The sequence below is a fragment of the Acinonyx jubatus genome, chromosome C1 (genome assembly GCF_027475565.1).
Source record: "Acinonyx jubatus isolate Ajub_Pintada_27869175 chromosome C1, VMU_Ajub_asm_v1.0, whole genome shotgun sequence".
Classification (NCBI taxonomy): Eukaryota; Metazoa; Chordata; class Mammalia; order Carnivora; family Felidae; genus Acinonyx; species Acinonyx jubatus.
The window spans coordinates 14757374-14779134 of record NC_069381.1 but is presented as its reverse complement, the minus strand read 5'-3'; the positions used below and the strand labels follow the sequence as shown (position 1 = coordinate 14779134).

Sequence of the window (21761 nt, the reverse complement as noted above, 5' to 3'; positions counted from 1 at the left end):
CTCGGGTCGCCCTGGCGCCCTGCGCCCTTTCGCCCCAGCGTCCGGCCTCCGGGGAGACGGGCGTCCGTCAGTCCTTCCGGGCGTGAGGTCTCGGGTCCTCTCCCCCTCCCGTCGCCGAATCCCAGCCCCCCACCCCTCGGGAGGCCGAGAGGGCTGCGGGTCCGGCGCGCACCCGCTCGGGGCCGGGTAAACACCCCGCGGGAGGGGCGCGGGGGGGGGAGGAGGCGCCCGGGGGGGAGGAGGCGCCCGGAGGCCGCCGGGCCGGGGCGGGGCTCGCGGGGGGCCCCAGGGCGCGGGCGGGCGGGCGGGCGGGGGCCGGGGGCGGGGGCAGGAAGCGAGCCGCGGCCCGGGCCGGCCCGCGCGGCCCCGTGACGTCGCGCGGCTTCCAGGGATCTCTCCTCGCGGCCCCGGGTCCCCTCGTCCCCGCCCTCCTCCCGCCCTCCTCCCCGCGCCTCGCCTCCGCGCCGCGGCCGGCATTTCTCGCTCGCAGCTCGCTCGCGGGCTGGCTCCTGCGTCCCAGCCGCCTCCTCCGCGCGCTCCCACTCTCCGCCTTCCCTCTCCGACCCTCTTTCTCTCCCCGCCGGCCCGGTCCCCTCTCCTCTCCGCTCCTCCCTCGGCCGCTGCGAGCCGGACCCATCGCCGCCTCCCCTTTCTTCTCTCCCTCTCTCCCTCCCCTCGTCCGCTCCCCTCCGTCTCTCCCTCCCGGTCCCCCGGCCTCCCTCTCTCTTTCTTCTCTGTTTTTCTCGCCGTCTCCCTCCCGGTTTCTCTCTCCCCTCCCTCCCTCCGGGCATCCTCTCCCCTCCACCCCCGTGCCCTCCCTCCTCCCTCGCTCCCCTCCCCCTCCGCCCCTCGCCGCCCCGCCGCTCGCCGCTCCCCAGTCAGCCTCCCCGAAGCCGCGCCGCCGCCGCCGCCCGCACTCGCCGCAGGACCGGCCCGCCCGGCTCCCCGGGGTGCGCCCTCCTCGGCCCCGCGCCCCGCGGGCTCGCCGGGACACCCTCCCCTCCGGCTCGCGGCCCCGCCCGGCCCCCGCCCAGCGCCCGAGCGCGCCGAGGATGTGAGTCCTGCTCGCCTTTGCCGGAGCAGCAGCCACTCGCGCGCCGAGCCGGAGCGCAGCGCAGCGCCGGGCGCTCGCCGGGTCGCTCGGGCGGGCGGCGCGCTCTCGCCCAGCGGTGCCCCCCGGCCGCTCGCCGGCGCCACCGCCGCCGCCGCCGCAGCCCGCGGGCCGTCCCCGGCCGGCCGCCCCCGGCCCCAGCGCCGCTGACCCTGTCCGCCGCGGGCGGGGACGCGGGCGGAGGAGGCGCCGCCGCGGAGCCCCCGGACGCGACCATGTCGGAGGTGCTGCCCTACGGCGACGAGAAGCTGAACCCCTACGGCGACGGCGGCGACGTGGGCCAGATCTTCTCCTGCCGCCTGCAGGACACCAACAACTTCTTTGGCGCCGGCCAGAACAAGCGGCCGCCCAAGCTGGGCCAGATCGGCCGGAGCAAGCGGGGTGAGTTCGCTGCCCCCGCCCCGGACGCCCCCTTTCTCGGGCGCCGAGGCCTGGCCCAGGTTTGTGGGGGCTCTTCCGCACCTGGGAGCCGGTTCCGACCGAATGGAATCCCGTCGCGCGGAACTGGGGGGGATCCCGCACTGCAGGTCGGGCACCGGCTGGCCGCGGAAACCCCTCCCCCTCAGCCTGATTCCCGCTGGGGTCACCTAGGGGGCGTGGCGGCTTCTAGCGGCCGCGGGGGCTGGAAGGTTATTCCCGGGTCCCCACCCGCGCCAAAGTTTGCTTTGCGATTTCCACCCCCTCCCCTTTTGCGCAGTGTAGTCGCAGCTGCACTCGCTCTGCACCCCGGGGCGGGGGGTCCCAGGGCTCCCCAAGGGACGGCGTGGAGAACTGCGGGGCGGGACCCCACTCCCGCCGGGGAAGGCGAGGGGCTTTCGGAGCGCCCGGGCTTCTCATTGTTACTTAGCGGGGGAGGGGTGGCTGAGCCCGGGCGCTCGGCGCGGGAGCTGAAAAAGCCCCGGGGGGGACTGGGACGCAGAGAGGCTGGGAGAGGAGCTCAGGAGGCGCGGGGACGAGGAGGGGGACCGACAGCTGCCGGGAGAGACTGAGACGCAGAGATGGGGGGGAGGCGGGTGGTGGCTTGGGGGGGGGGGGAGACCGAGAGGGGCAGAGACCGAGACAAAGCTCCGGAGAGGGAGCCAGAGCGGGAGAGACCGCGAGCAGGGGACGCCAGTCTGGGGAGGACGGGAAAGCAGCTGAAACAATGAGGGCGACCGACACCCCAGATGGAGAGAGACTCAGAGACCCCGACAGGTGACGGCCACGCCGAGAGACTGATGGCGGGACTGAGGAAGGCGAGGCTAGGTAGAGATGGTGAGCGAGGCGGCGGGGCCGGCGGGAGGCCGGCCTCGCGGGGAGGCTCCGACCTCCGCGGAGGGGGCGCGCAGGAGGGGCCGCCCGCCCTGGCGAGGCCAGACCCCTGACCCGCCGCGCGCTGTGGTCCCCGGAGTCCTCCCTTGCACCCCGCACCCCAGAACCTTGGCCGCCCGCGCCGCGCTCGGGGCACTCCCGAGGGTCCTTGAGCCGGAGACCTGGGCTCCTCCTCCCCACCCTCTCCAGCCCCGGAGCCTTTTTTTTCTAAATAAACGCGCCCGGGGAGAGGTGAGGTGGGGTGAGGACGCGCGGCCAGAGCGCGTTTCGGCCGCGGCCCGGCCTGCGGGATTTGCGCCCTCTCTGCTGCCTTTTCTCAGAACGCTGCCGGGACGCAGCGAGCGGCTGGGGGGAGTGGTTCGGAGGGAAGCAGCACAGGGTCCCCGGGCCCAGGCCGAGGAGGATGGGGCTGTGTTAGCGCTGGAGGAGCGCCCCCTCCTTCGCCCTCCCGCATTTCCCCGTCCCCAGGAGCCATGGGAAACGTCGGAGACCACCCCCGCCCCCCGCGAGGCCCAAGCGCGCTCACGTCTCCTTTTCTCCCCTTTTTTTGCAGTTGTTATTGAAGATGATAGGATTGATGACGTGCTGAAAAATATGACAGACAAGGCACCTCCTGGTGTCTAACCCCCCCCCCCAAAGACAATGAGTTAAAGGGAGAGAATAAGAACGGCGGTAACAGTCATTGGCAAAACGCATGAAAAGAGAAAGCACTTTGAAATTTATTACTAGCTTGCTACCCACGATGAAATCAGCAACCTGTATCTCGCGTCAGGCCGGGAGACAGATGAGGTGGGAGAAGGAGGAGGAGAAGGCTCTGGGCTCCTCAGCAAAAACAAAAATTAAAAAAAAAAAATTAAAAATTTAAAAATCACTCTATACACACATATAAAGAAATAAAAAAGACGTCTCAGTTGCAGCTACTTGTCAAAAGTAATATCTATTTCTTTTTATATACAGTGAATATTGCACAATGATAGATCTGGATTTTGAGCCACTTAAATAATGAAGCGGCAACACCGGGTGTTTTGAATGTTGGCATTGTTCGCTGATTTGGCTGTTCCCAATGTTTACATTATTTAATCTTGCAAAAATGGTTCTGTGCACTTGGATGTGAAATGCTGTCCAGTTTTCTTTTTTTATGTTGTTCTCCTTGGATGTACAAGAAAAAAAAATCAGCAAATGATCTCTATAGATATTGTTTTATTTTTGGTCATCTTTTGAAGTTACCAGGAATGTGTTTAAAACAAGAAGAGAACTTTTCTAAGGAATGATACCTAGACTGAATCCTTGTCTTACTTTAAAATGACTTGTAAAGCTTGTGTTTCTCTGTTGCTGCAAGCTATTTGCCCAAGTTAATGCAAATGGACACATTTTATATGTCAGGAAAAAAAAAACACACAAAAACAAAGAAAAAAAAATGCTTGAGCTTTTTCTAACCTCTTCCTGCAGTCTGTTGTGTGAGCAGCCTGTTTTTTCTCTCTAATATTGTGTCAGTTTATTCTCTTCGATGGGCTGTAAAAAAAATGTAATCACAAGAGTGCCAAATATCTTGAAATGCCAAAAGGCATTTTGGTTTCTTTCTTTTTCCCTGTGCTCTGAGTCCACGTTAAGGAATGCTTGGAGAGTCTTTTCTGTTATTTATAGGGGTTCTCTTAAGGCACACCAGCTGCCTGTTTTGCATGGTATTTGCAAAAACGCCTCTTGCGAGAGGAAATCTTTTACCACTTTTTGTTTGCAACTTTGGACCTCAAGAGGTTTCTTCCCTGCCCTGTTCCCTCTTTTCTTAACTCGATATTCTGGATGTTGCACCTTTAACCAGCACACAGGGCTATTTCTCCAATGTACAATAAAAGAACTGTTCCTGTGTCTCACTCCTCTCTTGTCTCTGCTTTGGTCGGGAGGGGTGGGGGAGATGTGCTTTCTGTCTGCCGGCTGCAGACAAGGAGGGAAGGGTAGCTTTGGTCGGCGAGGCGAGGCGGTGTGGAGGACAGTGTGGGTTGGGCGCAGATGGCAGGAAAGACAGTGCACTGGCAGGGCCGTCGCCCAAGGGAGAGCTTATTCCATTTGGATTTGCATTGGTCTCCCTGCTTCCTGAGGTTTCTGCCATCCCTTGTGGGGTGTGCAGAGAACGAGGTCCTGTGAGTTGGGAGGCTGTCAGTCTTGTTTAAAAGCAATGTTTAGAGGCTGGCGGGCTTCGATTAAAATCCCAATTCCTTCACTTCCCAGCTGTATGGACTTGAGCAAGTCTCCTCGCTTCCTGAAGCCTCAGTTTCCAAGTCTGTGGGGTGGGGATAATGCAGGGCCTGCCTCATAAGGTTGTGGGAGGGACGTTGGTAGCACTCTGGGTCGGGCCACTGTGTGCCCATATAATGCTTCACCAAAGGGCCACTTGTCCTCAGAAGCTGGGTTGAGGAGGGACTACATACCTTTGACTTCACTGCAGAGTTCACAGGTCACCATATGAGGGATGAGCCCCAACTTCAGAGGCCCACAGCCTGGTAGGTCTCCGGCTTCCCCGAGTCACCACTTGAGAAAAAGCTCATGATGAAAAAAAAATCTCAATCCCTTGTCGGGCTCTGGAGCAGTTAATGGAGGTAGAGGGGGGCCATGTGGGAGGAAGGGTTGGGAGAAGGATTTTGGCTGAAGAAAGGCCTGGAGAGGTTTTTCTCCTGGGCTGTTCTGCATCCAGGAGCCTCAGTGCCGGGAGCTTTTAATGTGTTTGTTGTAAAACTGTCAGCCAGGGAGTCACAACACAGCTCACAGTGACAGGAGCCTGATTGTGACTCAGACATCAGGTAAGACAGGCCCCAGGGTGGTGGCGGTGGGGGGAAAGGGGGGCTCTGGAGGGCCTGTGGGGGAGGGAGTGAGGTCTCATCCCCCTTCCCAGGCAGTGTGGGCCTTGAGCCTCAGGAGGGCCCAACAGAGCTGGACAGCCCATCAGTCACTGGTAGGAACAGTGGGCGAGCCGGGGCTGGTGGCACCAGCAGGATGATCAGGGGCGCTAGCTTGATTTTCCCAGGTGCACAACCCTGGTCCTGAACGTGGCTCTCCCTGTTGCCAACCCCGGAGAGTCCCTGCGTTTTGGAGCTGATGGGCCTTTAGGTACCACAGAGCCCGCCTCTCTTTTCCCCTGTGCTTTTCCCATCAGAAGGTCGAGTGGCGCAGCATCAGGAGTTAGGGGCAGGGCCCACTTTTTCCGTTCTGCCTCCATCTGCCAGGAGGGGCAGGGGCCCTATGAAAAGATTCACCCCGAAGGCACGTCTCTGTCCATACCAGGAGTAACTGCTGCTTCCCTGATCAAAGCACTGGGCAATTAAATTGCTTCCCTTCTATTCTGTCACGGAATCAGCCCAGAAACCCTGGAAACCCACAGCGATGAACTCTCTGGTAGGTGAAGAAATCGATGGCCCAGAGGGCCTAAAAGGACCACAGAACAACTACATTCATTGAGCTTTTACTGCATGCCAGGCTCACAATAGCCCTAGGAAGCAGGTGTTAATCTCACCTTGACTGTACAGGAGAAAAGGGGGCTCAGAGATGTTCACTACCTTGCACAGGGTCACTCAGCTAGTAAGTAGGCTAGGCAGGAGTAGAACCCAGAGCCCATACACTCCGGGACGGGGATGCACAATGGTCTGGCCCCAGACCCAGGCTCCATCCCAGCTGCAGCCGTGGTCCTTCAGCCTTAAGGATCCTTGTGTTGGTTCACTGTTTTGAGGTTATGTTCTCTGCTATTCTGCACAACAGATGACTGCGGAAGGGGTCAGAAGGGAGGCAGGGCTTGGATGTGTCAGCAAAGGCCTGGAGCTGCCTTCTTCTGGGAAGGGGTGGGGGGAGCCCGGGAGTCCTCGGCCAAGGCTCTGGGTCCATTGTAATAAGTGATGTATTAAAATGTTCTTGCTGGAGGCCACCCCGTCAGCCAAGGCAGGATCCTCTGCCCGGGGAAGACAGAGTCTGTCTTTCCCGAGGACTCCATTCAGTAAAAGGGAATATAAATCTTTTAAATATACTCTAACATGGGGGTAAACATTTGTTGAGAAGGCACTTTGGGGACTGGGCAGCTATCAAACTATACCAAGTGCAGAATATGTTTGAAGTATCCGGTTAGGTGGCAAGAAATACGGGAAAGGCCATTGCAAGTCCAAGGTGGGGAAGGTGTCTCTAAGCCTCCATGCATCGATCCAGCAGCCAGTACTGCATTATTCAAACTTCACTAATTGAATGCTTGTAATAAGTGTCCATCTCCCTGGATTCTGCTTCCGTGGCCAGTCCAGGCTGAGGGCCCGGAGGAATGCCAAAAAGTACCTCTAAGGGGGAAATTGGCAAATTGAGTTTTAAAAAAAAAGAGACTTGAACACTGCTGCCGTCTGGAGGACACAGATGAAGGAATGAGCACAGGGGGCCTCTTCGGACAGCAGGGAGCAGATCCTGGGCCCAGTGGAAGGGGCCAGGTATTATTAAGGTGGCTGGTGTTGCAGCAAAGGGCAAGGATTTGGGTCTTGCCTGGCTTGGATTTGAAACCTCTCCCCTATACTTCCTAGTTGTCACGTGGGGCCAGTTTGTCAAGCTTTTCTGTGAAATGGGGGTGATGGTAATGCCTACCAACAGAGGATTAAATGGGAACCCCTCCCTCTCCCCCACATAGAGCCTGGTGCATAATAAATAGTAGTCGTCAATACGAATGCATATGAAGTGCCTACTGTGTGCCAGGTAACGGACTTTCAAAACCTAGCAAACAGCTCTTGTTGCGTGAAGTGTCTTTGTAGAAGTGCCCTTTGGGGGCACCGAGGGGGCAGTGGAGGCACCGCTGTGGGGTTGGGGAGCGGCGGGATGGGGAGCAGTTTGGACGAGTCGGCCTGCCTATTATCTATCAGCTCCTCAAAACCCCCAATAAATGCACTCGTAAGTAAATCGGAATGCTTGTTCTCCAAAGGCTGTGTTAAGAGATGTCTCTTACCCACTTCTAACCAGATTGCCTGAAGCCATTCTTGGGATGGGAGCTAGCAGGTGCTGACTTCTTGCCCTGGGAAGGGAAGAACATGGCTCTCTGCTTGGATCTTCTCCTCCGATGAGTCCTCAAGTTTCATTCATTTGACAAATATGAACTGGCACCCGCTATGGACCGGACACTGAGAACACAATAGTGAGGAAATGGGAGTTATCCTTGGGCTTGAAAATGACAGCTCCAAGGAAATGAGGTTGGGCCGGGGTACCATCAAAGTCAGCAGCTCAGACCCTTTGTACAGGCAAAAAGAGGGAGCCAAGGAGAACTGGGTCTTGGGGGTTGCCTTGGTTTCCTTTGGGGAAACCCAAACAGGGGGCCCCCTTTTTAAAAAAATAAACTTTTTAAAAAATTTTTTTAATCTTTATTTATTTTTGAGAGAGAGATAGCATGTGAGCAGGGGAGGAGCAGAGAGAGAGAGGGAGACACAGAATCGGAAGCAGGCTCCAGGCTCTGAGCGGTCAGCACGGAGCCTGACGCGGGGCTCAAACTCACGAACTGTGAGATCATGACCTGAGCCGAAGTCGGTTGCTTAACCGACTGAGCCACCGAGGTGCCCCTAAAAAATAAACTTTTACTTGAGAATAGTTTTAGATTCACAGAAAAGTGGTGAACATAGCACAGAGTTGTCAATACCCCTGACCCACTTTCTCCTATTGTTAATATCTGACATTACTGTGCTACATTTCTGGAAGCTAAGGAACCAACACTGGTATTTTACTATTAATTAAACTCCATAATTCATTCAGATTTCATTGACAGTGTACCTAACATCCCTTTTGTTTTGCAGGACCCCATCCAGGACATTACATTTAGTCTTCGTGTCCCCTTAAACTCCGTGATAATTTCTCAGACTCTCCTTGTTTTTGATAGAGTACTGGTTAGGTATTTTGTAGACTGCCCCTCAACTGGGGGTTTTGTCGGATGTTTTTCTCATGGTTCAGCTGGGGTTATGGGGTTGGGGAGGAAGATCTTGGAGATAAAGTGCCCTTCTCATCACATCATATTAAGAGTACATGCTATCAACATGACTTAATCACCGTTGATATTGACCTTGATCACTTGACTGAGCTGGCATTTGTTAGGTTTCTCCACTGCAAAGTTACTCTCCCACCTCCTTTCCATACTGTCCTCTCTGGAAGGAAATCATCATGTGTAGGCCACTCAAGGTGTGGGGAGTAATTTGGTATGGGAGTATCTCCATAAATTACTTGGGATCCTTCTGCCCAGGTCATGTGAATGACCCACTTTTCAGCCGTTCAACGTTGCCCCTGTGTTGGGCAAGCGCACTGTGGTTTAGATGTAATCATGGATTCCAGGCAAACCGGGGAAAAACAAAAATGCCCACAAGGCCCAAGGTGCTGCCTGATGACCGATAGATGGAGCCTTACCAAAAAAACAGATTAAAAAAAAAAAAAAACCCAACAATCTTAATAAAAGCAACTTCCTGTGGAGGGGAACTGTCACCCTGGTTAGAAACTGTGCAGAATTTTCTCTTGGAAGCCTCAGGCAGCTGCTCTGGTTTATAGAATCTGCCTATTGGAGGGAAGCAGAAGGGGAAAAAAATGTTGTCATTATTCCAGCAACAGAGATTCTCTCAAACCATATGCAAAAATAAATCCGAGGACCGGGCTGTATCCGGGGAAACCTGGCAGCTGGGCTGGAGCTTGTGGGGTGGCCCCTAGGGACAGAGAGATTGTGTCTATGGGCCCCAGCCTGTTCTCCAGCAGAACCCAAAGTCCCAGAGAGATAGCCCCACCTCGGTCCCCCCCCACCCCCCACCCCACCATTCTGTGAGGAGGATTTGGTTTTTCTTGTTACCTCTCACATTGGAGGGTTTGTCCTTAACCCGGGGCTGTGCACACCCAGGGGCCTGGAGGAAGGTCCTTGACCCAGAAACAGCTGTTTGAGGACAAAGGGTCACCAGAGGGAAAGGGAGGTCGGGGAGGACGGGCTGAAGGGAGGAGAAGGATCTGGGAAGTGTGCCATGGGAAATCCTAATTGAGTGGCAATGGGGGCTGGGCAGATGGGGGACAGACAGGGATGGCAGGAAGTTGTCAGGGCAAGGGGTGTTCCATAAGGCAGACAGCTGAATGGCTAAGGTCATAAGGGGCTTGGTCTGGGAGGGTGTTTGGGCAGTGGAAATGAACTAATTAATGAACTAAATCTGCATTCGTTTAAGGACTCCTCTGCTAGGGATGGGGGTGGGGTGGAATGGGTACCGTGCTTGGCACGGGGGAGACAGAGCTGGCCAACATGAGGCTTCCTGTCGCCTTCTGGGACCTCACTCTCTGGCCAACAACCCTTTGATAATAGTGTAGCTTCAGGATGTTGGGAAAGGGGGGGTGGTCCCACAGGAAACTTAGGAAACTCTTGGGGAACCCCAAAAGTATGCTGCCAGCATCGGCGGTAGGTGTCTTAGAAAGGACTGACAATATCATTCCAATCCTGAATGTGCCAATACCGTGCTGGCATGTGTGACCCTGACCCCTGACCCTTCACAGGTATTTTGCTCCTCTGGGGCTCCATTTCCCAATGTGGAAATACTATTTATGAGGCGCTCACCGGTAACTGTTCTACACTCTTTGCATTTATATCGCTTAATTTTCACAACCCAAGGAGGTAGTAGTCACTATTATCCCCATTTTACAGCTAAGGGAAACCGAGGCACAGAGCTGGGAATCTTCTGCCTGTGGTAGCCCAGCTGGAAAGTCTTGAAGCTGCGACTGAAACCTCCAGGCGACAGGTGGACGCTGACCCCCAGAGTCCCTGGTTTCACCTCCTCCAGAATGAGAAGGGGGTCGGACTAGGCTACTTGCAGCCCTCTGTGGCCCAGCCCAGGGCACAGCCCCAACCGCCCATGCTCCCGTGGGGGAGGGGAGGCTGAGGATCCGGTTGGCCGTGAACCCCGGACCAGGCCAGCGGTTGCCATGGGGACGGCCCGCGGAGGCGGCAGGCGGGGGCTGGGTGCCCCGTGGGGCAGTTCCGGGGAGCCCCAGCCAGTGGCAGGGAGTGGCCCGAGCTGGCACCTGGGGCCGCGTCCCCCCCCCCCCCCGGCAGACGGAGCCACATTGGTGCTCCCCTCTCAGACGGGGAGACCACAGGTCCCCTGCAGCCGTCTGCGCCTCCTCTGACCTGAACTCAATCCCCCCGCGAAGCCGCTCTTATCTCCAGTTCATCTGTGTGAATTATTTACTGTGACTGGGGCCTCCCCAGCGGCCTCCCGCCTGCCTCCGCCCTCCTGATCCTTGTGGCTTTTTCACATCCTGGTTTGCAGCCGGGGCCCTGTCTTCCATATCCAAGAAGTTCCAATGTCAGGCCCCCACGGGAGCTCAGGGCAGGGGCTTCCCACCTTCTCCCACCTTACCCTGGGAATCCTTGTCCTGGAACCAAAGAGAGCACTGGAGGAGGAGTCAGGAGCCCTGAGTTCTCACCGCCATCCTATCAATCAGGGTCACTATAAATTATCCCCATTTCACCTATGAAGAAAGCGACGCCTCGAGGGTTGGAGTAACCTGTGCTCAGTCAGTCCTCAGAAGCTTACTGACTCCTAAGTGGGATGCCACGTTGTCTCCCTAGGCTGAAGGCCTTTTACCAGCCCCAGGAGTTTGTTTGGGCACCAGTCACATCTGTGACACACCATGTACACAGAGCAGTGAGCCAGCCTGGTGGGCCTGGCCCGGGGCTGGGTGCTGGGGACACATGGATGAGTAAGGCACAGCCCCCCCTGCCCTCAAGGTGCTTCTGTCTGGAGTTGAGGGTGGGGGGCGGGGCCAGGAAGCAGACAGGGCCAGTCGCGGTCATGACTAGTTATAGTTCCAGGCAGAGAGCTGGGCAGGAAATAGTGTGTTCTGGGCTGGGGAGGGGGCATTCAGGGAGCAGGTGGGCTTTGGCAGGGCCTGGGAGATGGGGCTGGGGACGGAAAAGGCAGTCTTGGTGTAGGGAAGACGCAGCAGGATGGGGACTGGCAAGCTGGGGATCTGCTTGAGAAAGGTCCTCTGGGTATTGGTGGAGCGAAGCATTTCTGGTGGTGCCAGGGTTGGAGGAGGGGGCTTTGGGTCAGATCCTGAAAGTCCTTGAATGAGCCCAAGGGTTGATTTAGAAAAGCTTCTCAACGGGGGCAACTCTGCCTTCCAGGCGACATTTGGCTGTGTCTGGAGACGTTTCTGGTTGTCAACACGCAGCGGGGAGGGTAGCGCTACTGGCATCTGCTGGGTGGGGGCCAGGGATGCTGGTGAACATCCTCCAAGGCACAGGCCAGCCCCCACGACACAGAACTCCCCAGCCCCAAGTGTGCTGGGGTCGAGAAATCCCGAATTGGCGTGTGTTTAAGACCCCTTTCCGCTAACCAGAATAAAACTGTGGGCAAGCCACCGAGCTCCTCCTGCTTCCGTTCCCTCCTCCGTGGCATGGGCTGGTGATATTGGCTTCCATTTGAGGAAATAGCTTGTATTTTCACACTTGCCGCAAGGCCAGCCTTACCCTAAGTGCTTTACTTATACTATCTCATCTAATCCTTGTGACCCGGTGACAGGTGCCACTGCTACTAATAATCCTGAGTGTTTGTGGGGCACTTGGCAAGCGCCAGGCCCCATACTAAGCTCTTTACATATATGAACTTATTTTATTTTTTAAAGATGTTTATGTTTGAGAGAGAGAGAGAGGCAGAGACAGAGACAGAGCGTGAGTAGGGGAAGGGGAGAGAGAGAGAGGGAGACACAGCATCCAAAGCAGGCTCCAGGCTCTGAGCTGTCAGCGCAAGTGGGGCTTGAGCCCACGTTACTGTGAGATCATGACCTGACGTCGGATGCTCAACCGACTGAGCCACCCAGGCGCCCCACAGATATGAATTTATCTAATCCTTGCAACAACTCCGTGAAGTGGGGACTGTCATCATCTCCGTTTCACAGGGAAGCAGGATAAGAGAGGGTGGAAGCCTCCTGAGGGCAGTGTCTTGTTTTCTGCTGTCTGCTGGCATCTAGAACAGTGTCAAAATATTTATTGAGAAGGAAACATATAAACCCTCCATGGCCTTCGCGACTCCCGAGCCTCCTGCAACTGCGAAGACGTGGGGGCCCCGAAAGGTTGAGGGTCTCGTTTGGAGACACACAGCAGGACCTTCACCCTTTTGCTTTCCGGCTGAGGCCGCAGCAAAGCCCCTGGGTGGTTTCTCTGGGCCACCGGAGCCTCACTAGGTTCCTACCACCTTCAGAAAGGGACCCCGGGACTTTTCTGAGATGTTCTGAGGGCGATGGGTCTCCCTGGAGTGCTGCCTGAGCTGGAAAGGACTGGCATCTTGGACAGTGACCAAACCTGGAAGTCACTTAGCACAAGAGTGTGTCTGGTGCCTGGGATTGGACTTACGTACTCCTCTGATGAATGCGGAACGATTTCAAATTCAATCCGATCCTAGTGGGTGCCTGCGGGACATGTGGGAGCATCAGACGCAGCGTTAGGGAACCAGCACAGCTGCTGTGCAATCTACGCACCACATGCTTTAGGAACACATCTCAGCCAGGCCTCACGGCAGCCCGCAGAGGTAGTGGCACTATCGTCACTGTAGGGACAGGTGTGAAATCGGGATTTAAAGAAGTGGTAATTTGTCCAAGCGTGCCAACGGGGAGGCTGCAGCCCAGCTATTCAAACCTAGCCTCTCCGATGCCTACGTTCCCCCGAACCCCAAGCTCACAGTCCACGAGTGGCTTGGGCCTACGTCACCACTTCTCTGACCCTCATCTGTGAGATGGGACCGTGAATCCAGGCTTCAGAGGATCGCCGGAAAGACCTAAAGGCGATACCCAGCACCTGATCGGTTCTTTCCCTGAGCTTCCTGGGGCTCCATCGAGTCTGAGCTTTGGGGTAGCCTCGGTGAGAGGAAGCTGGGGGAAGCAGGGGCAAGAGTGGGCAAAGGCTTGGTGGGGAGGCCTTTAAAGACTGCCCTGTGTGGGTCTACGGAGCACCCCGCGCCCCCCCCCCCCCCAGCCACCATTCCCATGGGGCCCTTCCCATGATGCTGTGCTGCTCTCAGGCTGCAAAGTGGGTGCTGCTGCTCTTAAGCGTGCCTGGTGAGGTTGCCTTGCTGGGGAGTGGGTGTGCAGCACCCTCCCCATTCCCTAACCAGTTATGGGATCCTTGGCAGTTAAAAGAGCGGGGGGGGGGGTGTCTACATTGCAAGCCTCCCCTCCTTCCACTTCTCTATAAATCTGCTATGCCCTGGTCATGCTTTCTTTTCAGAATATCATGCTTTTTTTATGCCTTTTGCGTATGCTGTCCTCTCGGTCTCCCAGCCCTTTGTTCTAGCCAAATCCTGCTGGTCCTCCAGGTTTCAGCTGAGATGCCGCCTCTTCCAGGAAGCCTTCCCTGAGTCTCCTCCACCTGAATTAGGTCCCTCACTGAGGCTCCTGCAGGGCCCATGATGCCCTTTGTTCAATGGCTTGTCCTACTGTGTGTCATTGCTGGTCTGTCTTCCTCCATCAGACCGTGTTTCCCTCTCCGGTGGCACTGGGGCTCTCTGGCTGGTCTCGGTTTCCCCAGGGCTTCGCACAAATGCCTGGCATGTAGCAGCTCCTCAGGGGATGTTGCTGCATTAATGTTATAATAATAACAACCTCTTGCATATGCAGAGCTCTTTCCCGGGGTTCAAAAGCCTTTTTATGGCAATTTTGTCATCTGATCGTCACAGAGCACTTGTCATTCGAGGTAAGCAGGGATGGTTTGCCATTTTATAAGGAAGAAAGAAAGGCTGGTTGTGATGAGGTGCGTTCCCCAGGTGGCCGGGGGAACAGGTGCACAGCCCACACTGTCTGGCAGGCGTGGGTGTATTTGTGATATATTTGGTCCGGGGGGTGGGGTGGGGGGGGCCTCCTCGGAGTTCCGGGGATCCCAGGCTTGCCGTCTGGGGGGCTGGGGCGGGGAGTGGGGGTGGGTGGGTGGGGAATCGGGGGCTAGGAGTCGCCTCTATCGGGTCCTAGGGCGGACTCGGGGCCAGCCTTGTGTGGTGGCCATGGGGCGGGTGCGTGTGAGCCCATGCTGTGGTGAGGAGGCAGTGGCTTTCTTCTGCGAAAGTTCGTTCACCATGGTGCTGCTGATGCTGTAGAACATTCAGGAACATTCAGGAAAAAGAGTTCCAAAATAGAAGAATGACTAAGTGAACTGTAGTCCCTCTACTTGGAATATTTAGCAACCATTACAAATGACGTTTCTGCAGTTTGTGCCCTGACGGGGGGAAAGCGCCGATGTCATAATGCTCAAGGCCAAAAGGAGGCCGTCAGGTGGGCCCATGATAGAAGGCGTCGCTGAATGGTTTGAACCCAGCTCTGCCCCTTAGTGGCTGTGACCTCAGACAAGCTAGCCTCTCAATGCCTCAATTTCCTCATCTGCAAATCAGACAGAGAGTGCTACCTCAGAGGGCTGTTAGGAGGATTAAATGAGCTAATACATGTGAGGCACTTAGAACAATGCCTGCCAGATATTAAGATATACTTATTCTCATTAATTATGATCATCTCAGCCATTGTCAACGTATATAAGAAGAAATAAAAAGATGGAAGAAAAGATCAATGCTGTTTTCCTTATGAGGGTTAACGGATGAGTTTTACTTCCTTTTCCCCCACTTCCCTGAATTCTCTAAATATTTTACAGTGAGGGTACATTGCTTTTATTATCTCGAGAGGATAAGCTATTTCCCCCCAAACCACGGTAGTAGGGAGGCAGACTCAGGAGCACTTTCCTTGTGAACTCAAGAGGGGTGACCGTAGGGGAGTCGCCTCCATAATTAACACCTGGGATGCCTTGAGAACCCACTCGTGGCTGGTTTTCCTCTGCCGGGGTCAGCAGCTTCCAGGTAATCTTTCCCCAAACAGATTAGTCTGTCCCTCTCATCTCGCATCTGCTTGGTTCATAATTTTATATGAGGCCTATCGAAACAAATAGCCGAGCTGTTCAAATACCCACAACCATAAACTGTCACCACTGATGACAATGAGAATTCCCCAGGCAGGGCGCCTCAGAGATGAAACTAAATCATTCTGACCACCCCTGTCATCATCACACTCTCCCTCTATCCAGGGAGACAAGGGCATTTACAGTGAGGGAAACACCAACTGCTGTGTAAGCGGATACAGGCTCTGTGAGTCGGCTGGCCAAGCCCAGGCCGGCAACCGGCCAGAGGGAGGAAGCCAGCCAGTCGGCCAGCTGGTCAGCAGAAGACTGTGCCCAGCACACAGTAGGTGTTCAAGAAATATTCCTTATCATATTCAGTTGGAATTTTGTGGGGTCTGGCCGGTGTACATGACTCTATCCTGGACACTGTCCTGTGTCCTTTGCTAATCGATGGTCTTCACCTTTAGGGAGCAAAGGCCCGTAGATACTTGTAGGCCCTTCCGCTGAGGATGGCATGAGTTCTAGGCTTCGGGGATGGTGGTTGGTCCCTGACCTAGGGGTCTATGCTGAACCTTTATTTAATTTTCTCCTAATCCCTCGTGGGATATGATTTTAAATGATCAGGACAGCCGTCACTGCAACATCTTACCACCTCTCACCTCCCCATCCTCCTAATTTTTTATCCATCCATCCATCCATGATCTATCCATCCGTCCAACCACCTAAGCGTCCATTCATCCAACCATCCACTGTGAAGCAGTATGATGGTGGATAAGTCATTGGACCCTTAGGGTCAGACTGCCTGGCTTTAAATCCCTTTGTGTCTGGGATGCAGACAGGTAACCAAACCCTGAGGTGGCAGCGTGAGTTCAGGGGTGAGACAGAGAGGAGGGGTTTGACACCCAATTGGAGCCCCAGGGGGGGCTGCACGCTGGGGACCACTGTTGCCATCACCATCACCACTGGGATTCCTTGGACCAGTAATGGGGCCTCAGTGAAATGGGAGTCACTGGCTTGGAAACCTTGGCCTGGTCCCTGGCATGCCTCGTCTTCCCCAGCATCCCGCCCCCCGCCCCCCCGACCCCTATTTCTACTCTGCTGCCTTTCCTAGCTTTGTTCCCCATTCTTCCCTGACTCTTCCAGCCCTACTCCCTACCTGTCAAATCCATCTGTTTCCAGAGCCCTGCTTCTTGCTGGATGACAACTAATTGGGTTGATAATCCAGCTCATGTAAATGGGCCGACGGGTGTTGACATGTCCGTGTGATACCCCCCCTTCCCCATGCCGGTAACATTTGTCATCACCAGCAGGCATCTGATAAGTGCATTCGCTGTGCAGTATTGACTGCATTATTCAACACCAATTGTGTGCAGATGTCATGGGTTTGGAGCGCCGGATGTGTGCATCGACTGTAATATCTTTCATCTCATGTGCACCTTTAGTGCTGAAGATAGAATGCTGGGAAGGGTGAAGTTCCAGTCAGACAGGCCCGGGTTCAGGTATCACCAAACCTCTTATTAGCTCTTGGGCAAGTCACTTCACCTCTCTGAGCCTCAGTTTCCTTATCTGTTAAGTGGAGAGAGTCGTACCTACCTGGATGATGTACATGAGGTCTTTGTAAGCTCTCAAAGACCACGTTAGTGTGAGAGTCATTCCAGGACCTTTACGGCTCTGCAGATGCTCCCCCTGCAAAGGCAGAGGCACGGGTGGCTGGAGATACAGGGAACATTCGGAGTGGGCCGGCCGAGACGTGGTGTCACGGTGGCCTGAGACTGGTTGGTCTCTGATTGTCCTCCCCTGGGTCTCATTACACAGGGCCACACAGAGAGTCTTAACAAGCTGATTTCACCCACACAGATGTCCCCCAGAGTCTCAGCCACCATTGCTGGGTGGCCCCCCCCTCCCAGATTCATGTCATCTACCTGTGTATCTCTGTGTTCCTTGCCTGAAGCGGTGCTTTGGCCTCCCACCAAGCAGTCTGACCCCCTTCCTTGCGTTTTGAATGAGCACTTACCCCCTCACGCCAATCCATTCATGCACTAATTCAGCACGTTTGTTCAGGCCTCCGGCACGCTGGGGCCGGCTCGAGGAGCAGCGGGCTGTGGATGACCTATGCTGAGTGGGGTGCATCTGGGGAGTGGCTTAGTGCCCGCCCTCCCAGGGTCTGTTCACGTGCCTCAGTGGGCTCAGTGTCAGTGAGGTGGGCCGGGACCGGTACTTGATAATAAAAAGCACACACACACTTACAATTGGCCACACCCACTTTTATGTTTCTGGGTCCAGACACTGTCAGTTTGCCTCAGCCATCGGACACGGGGGCGTCAGGACACTCGCGGAATTGGGACACGTCAGACGGAGAAGAGAAAGGAGATGAGGCTGAGGACAGAATCCGGGCAACAGCCGATGGGAAGACCGGGCGTGCCCTGAGAGGTGGGAGCAGAACCGGCAGGGACCAGAGCTTAAGGAAAGGGCGATCGATGGTCAATAGTGTCAGAGGAGATGGCCTGGCGGTCCCTGGCACTGGTGACCTCGGGTATGGCCACCTCTGTGAGCACGAGGCAGGAACCAGAACGTAGGGAGTTAGGCGTCAGAGGGGTTGGGTTGCCTCGGCCATTCTTTGGAGCAGGTGGGCAGTAAGGCGGAGGGGTGCTTCTGGGGTGGGGGACAGCTTTGGGCGGGATGCGGTTTGAGGCGGAAGGCAAGGGTCTCCCCGGTGCTGTGCATACGCCAGGCCAGTGTTTGTTGGCCTGTCATCCTTTTATGTCTACAGCACCTTTTTCTGACTCCCCAAGCCCTGCCCGCTAATGGTGGTAGCTCGTTCACCCCTCAGTGACCACTGAGCACCTGCTACGTGCCAGATTCTGTTCCAGGCATCGCGGATGCAGCTGTGAAAAGACAGACTGGAGCCTAGCCTACGAAGATCTTCCCAGGTAGCCTGGTGGGAAAGAAATGAGCATATTAGAACTCAACTTTCAGCACCAACAAGGGCTAAAATGGAGAGACTATCCTTGGGGTACCCATCAGAGAAGCAGCGTCATTACAGATGGTACAGAACACAGCTTTATCATCGGGGTTACACGTCACGCGAGTTCGAGAGCTCGTGGGGCGGTCTGCGTGCGCTGCCGCCCCTGCATCTGGGGTGGGCCTGAGACGCTGTAGGGGACCTCCCCTCGCCAACACGGTGGGGGGCAGATTGGCGATCGGGGTGGACCCTGCCCCCTGAACTTCAGAGCATAATAAACACATAGCTGTTGCCGATTCACTCCTGGCTTCCAGCTCTCACGCAAGATGTCTCTTCCCCCCAGCATCTGCCAGGGGAGGGAATCTGTGGAGAAGTCATTTCGGTTGACTCGTACCTTGTTAGTGCCACTGACACAGTGGTGAGCCCGGAGGTGACGGGGGATAATGAGGTCGGAGTGACAGGGTGGGGTTGTCGCTCTGGCTCGGGCAGGTGGAGAGAGCCCCTCGGATGAAATGGCATTTGTGACGAGGCCCGGGGAAGACAGCTGCCATGTTCCAGGGACAGGGAGAAGGGTGGGGTGACCGAGGCCTGGAGGTGAGGACAGAGGCCGAGAGGGGTCTGAGAGGACACAGGAGCCACAGCAGGCCGTGGATGGGGTTTGACTCGGGTCTCAGTGGGAAAGGAGCAGGAGGCAGTGATGTGGCCCAGCTTGCGCTGGATGGAAAAGGGAATGTTGTGTGTTGGGAGGGGGGTGGTGTTCGGGAAAGACTGGAAGCAGGGAGAGCGGGGCAGGCATGGGGGGCTGGAGGGGCTACCACAGTGGTCTAAAGAGGAGACATCAGCCAGAGGACTGAGGTGCCAGCTGTGACAGGAGAGAAGGGTGGTAGGATTGTGGGTCCATCTGGGGGTGGAGACAGGACAGAGGTGGGCTTGGGATGAAGGATGGAGAGGAATTAAGGTCCCCAAGAAGAACACTTTTGGTCCTTGCTTCTGGGAAAGGCTGTCCTCCTCTCCAGTGCCTTCCTTGCCGGTGGCCCCTGCCTTCACTGGCTGGAAGAATCCACCCCGTGTCCCCACCTGTCTCGTGGTGGCACCTCCATGCCCCCCCTTGGCGGTTCCCTGCCTCTGGGCTTCGGTCAGCTGTCAGCATCCCGGGTCCTGTGCCTTTAAGGCCGGGTGAGAAGGGCCAGATGAAATCTGTCTCCTCAAAGTCCTGCGGGTAATGAGAGGCAGAGAGAGAAGATAATAAAAGCGAGAACCAGCCTGGGGGGGAAAAAAAGAAAAGATTTTTACCCTCCCAACCCGGCAAGTTCCCCTCTGGCTCTGAGAAGCCTCAGAAGATTTCGCTCCGAACATATGAGTAATACCCAGCAAAAACGCTGTCCTCCGAGCAGAGGGAGAAGACGGAATGATTCTGTCTTTGATTAGAATTTATTTCCAACCTGCAGCCTCCCTGCTGCCAACCTCCCACGTTCCCACCCCTACAGAGCTGGGCGGCCAGGGAGGCAAGGGGGGTGGGGGAAGGGAGAGGGGAAGAAGGGACCCATGGGCTCCGGAGAACATCCAAGTGTTCTGCTGGCCGCAGGGACAGGGAGAAGACAGGCGTCCTCCACTCGCTGCCCCCCCAGAGAGAGGGTCCAATGGGGCTGCAGCTGTGGGAAAGAGCCGATTGGATTTACTGAGGCCGAGGTGGGGATGGGTGGCTGGAGCCACGGGTCGGGCTCGGCTACCAGCTGGCTGTGTGGGGGGCTTATGTAGCCTCTCCGGGCCTCAGTTTCCTCATCTGGCCTCGACAAGTTTTTAAGGACCATAGTGGCTCTGATTTTCAGGACAAATGCAACCTGCCTGTCTGGGAACCAGTTTGGTTTTCACTGTGTTGGGTTGGGGAAGTTTCTGGAGTAATGTAGGGCAGAAGGGCAGGCTAAGACTGGAGTATTGTGGGGGGCACCTGGGTGGCTCAGTTAATTACGTGTCTGACTTCGGCTCAGGTCATGGTGTCACTGCTCGTGGATTTGAGCCCCAGGTCGGGCTCTGTGCTGACAGCTCAGAGCCTGGAGCCTGCTTCGGATTCTGTCTCCGTTTCTCTGCCCTTCCTCTGCTCGCACCCTCTCTCTCTCTCTCTCTCTCTCTCTCAAATATAAAATAAAACATAAAAAATTTTTTTTTAAAATAAAAAGACTGGAGTATTGTGACTTGGGGTAAGGGCTTTCTCCTTTATTGGGTCATGTCTAGGGGACAGGGTAAATCATACCAAGTGACTCTCCTTCCTCCATCACCTCATTCATTCATTCATTCATTCACTCACTATTTATTCATCACAGGCCACATGCCCAGTGCTGTGCTGGGTGCAGTGAACAAGATATGGTTCCTGACCATACAAGGCTCCCAGTGTGGTATGGGGTGGGGGAGGGACAAACACAGGGTGGTGGGGACACTGAGGTGAGGCCTCCAACGTGGGTTTTGGAGGTCAGAGTCTTCCGGGGGAGGCTGACACCAAAGGGTGAATAGGGGGAAGCCAGGGGAGGAGGTGAGGAAGGGGGGCACCAGAGAGGAAGGGGATGCAGGTGGGAACAAGCAGGGTGTGTGTATGGGGGGGATTGAAACACTCCAGCGTGATGGGAAGGAGGCCTAAAGTGGGAGGGGGTGACTCAGGGGTGGGTTCAGATTTCACGGTGGGGCCACGGGGGCCATGGGGGGCTGTGAGTGGCGACTCTCCTGGAAGGCATCGGGCCAAGAGCATTTCAGCGTCGTGGGTGTCTTTTTAAGACTCGGGTCTTGTAAGGCTCCACCTCCGGGGCTCCCTTCTCTCACCCTGGAAGTGCAAAGTTATGGTTGAAATATGTGTGGTGGGAGCTAGGCTATTTTAGGATCTAGCGCTCAGATGGGTAAAAGCTTTGTAGAGACAGACTTTGGCCCCATCACGGAGTCTCAGTGCTGGATCTGGGTGCCCTGGTAGGAGTCGACTCCTGTTCACGGACACCCTGGGTGGCCATCTGTCCAGCTCTGCAAGGAAGGGTGATTGGGATGGGCAGACCTTCATCTTAGAGTAGAGAGGCATGAAGGCTCATCACGGATAGATCTGGTTTCCCGGTATTGGCTCTGTCATGCATAAGCTGTGCATCTTTGGGTAAGTCAATTGGCCTCTCTGAGTCCCAGTTTCCCTAAGGTGTAAAATAATATTAATATAGCCACTTCCCAGGGTGGTTTTGAGGGTTAAACAAGGTGATGATGATGATGATCTTAAGAGCCAATATTTATTGAGTCCTAAACTCTTTTTTTTTTTTTTTACATGTATTTATTTTTGATAGAGAGAGCGCAAGTGGGGGAGGGGCAGAGAGAGAAGGAGACACAGAATCCGAAGCAGGCTCCAGGTTCCGGGCTGTCAGCACAGAGCCCGACTCGGGGCTCGAATTCACGAACCAAGGGATCGTGACCTGAGCCGGACGCTCAACCGACTGAGCCACCCAGGCGCCCCCCCCCCTTTTTTTTTAGTC

The 21761-nt window shown here is 55.8% G+C and overlaps 1 protein-coding gene across 1 annotated transcript; it reads left to right on the top strand.

The window, feature by feature from the left end:
• Nucleotides 1-1191: 1191 nt before the first annotated feature.
• Nucleotides 1192-4293, top strand: CAMK2N1 (calcium/calmodulin dependent protein kinase II inhibitor 1). Its single transcript, XM_027060213.2, has 2 exons — nucleotides 1192-1492; nucleotides 2976-4293. Exons 1-2 carry the CDS (start codon nucleotides 1327-1329, stop codon nucleotides 3044-3046), a joined length of 237 nt encoding a protein of 78 aa, XP_026916014.1. The 5' UTR covers nucleotides 1192-1326; the 3' UTR covers nucleotides 3047-4293.
• Nucleotides 4294-21761: the final 17468 nt, after the last annotated feature.

Coding starts and splice junctions, on each gene's coding strand:
- CAMK2N1 (XM_027060213.2), top strand. CDS start 1,327: ATGTCGGAGGTGCTGCCCTACGGCGACGAGAAGCTGAACCCCTACGGC. Junction 1,493..2,975: donor GATCGGCCGGAGCAAGCGGG/GTGAGTTCGCTG, acceptor CTTTTTTTGCAG/TTGTTATTGAAGATGATAGG.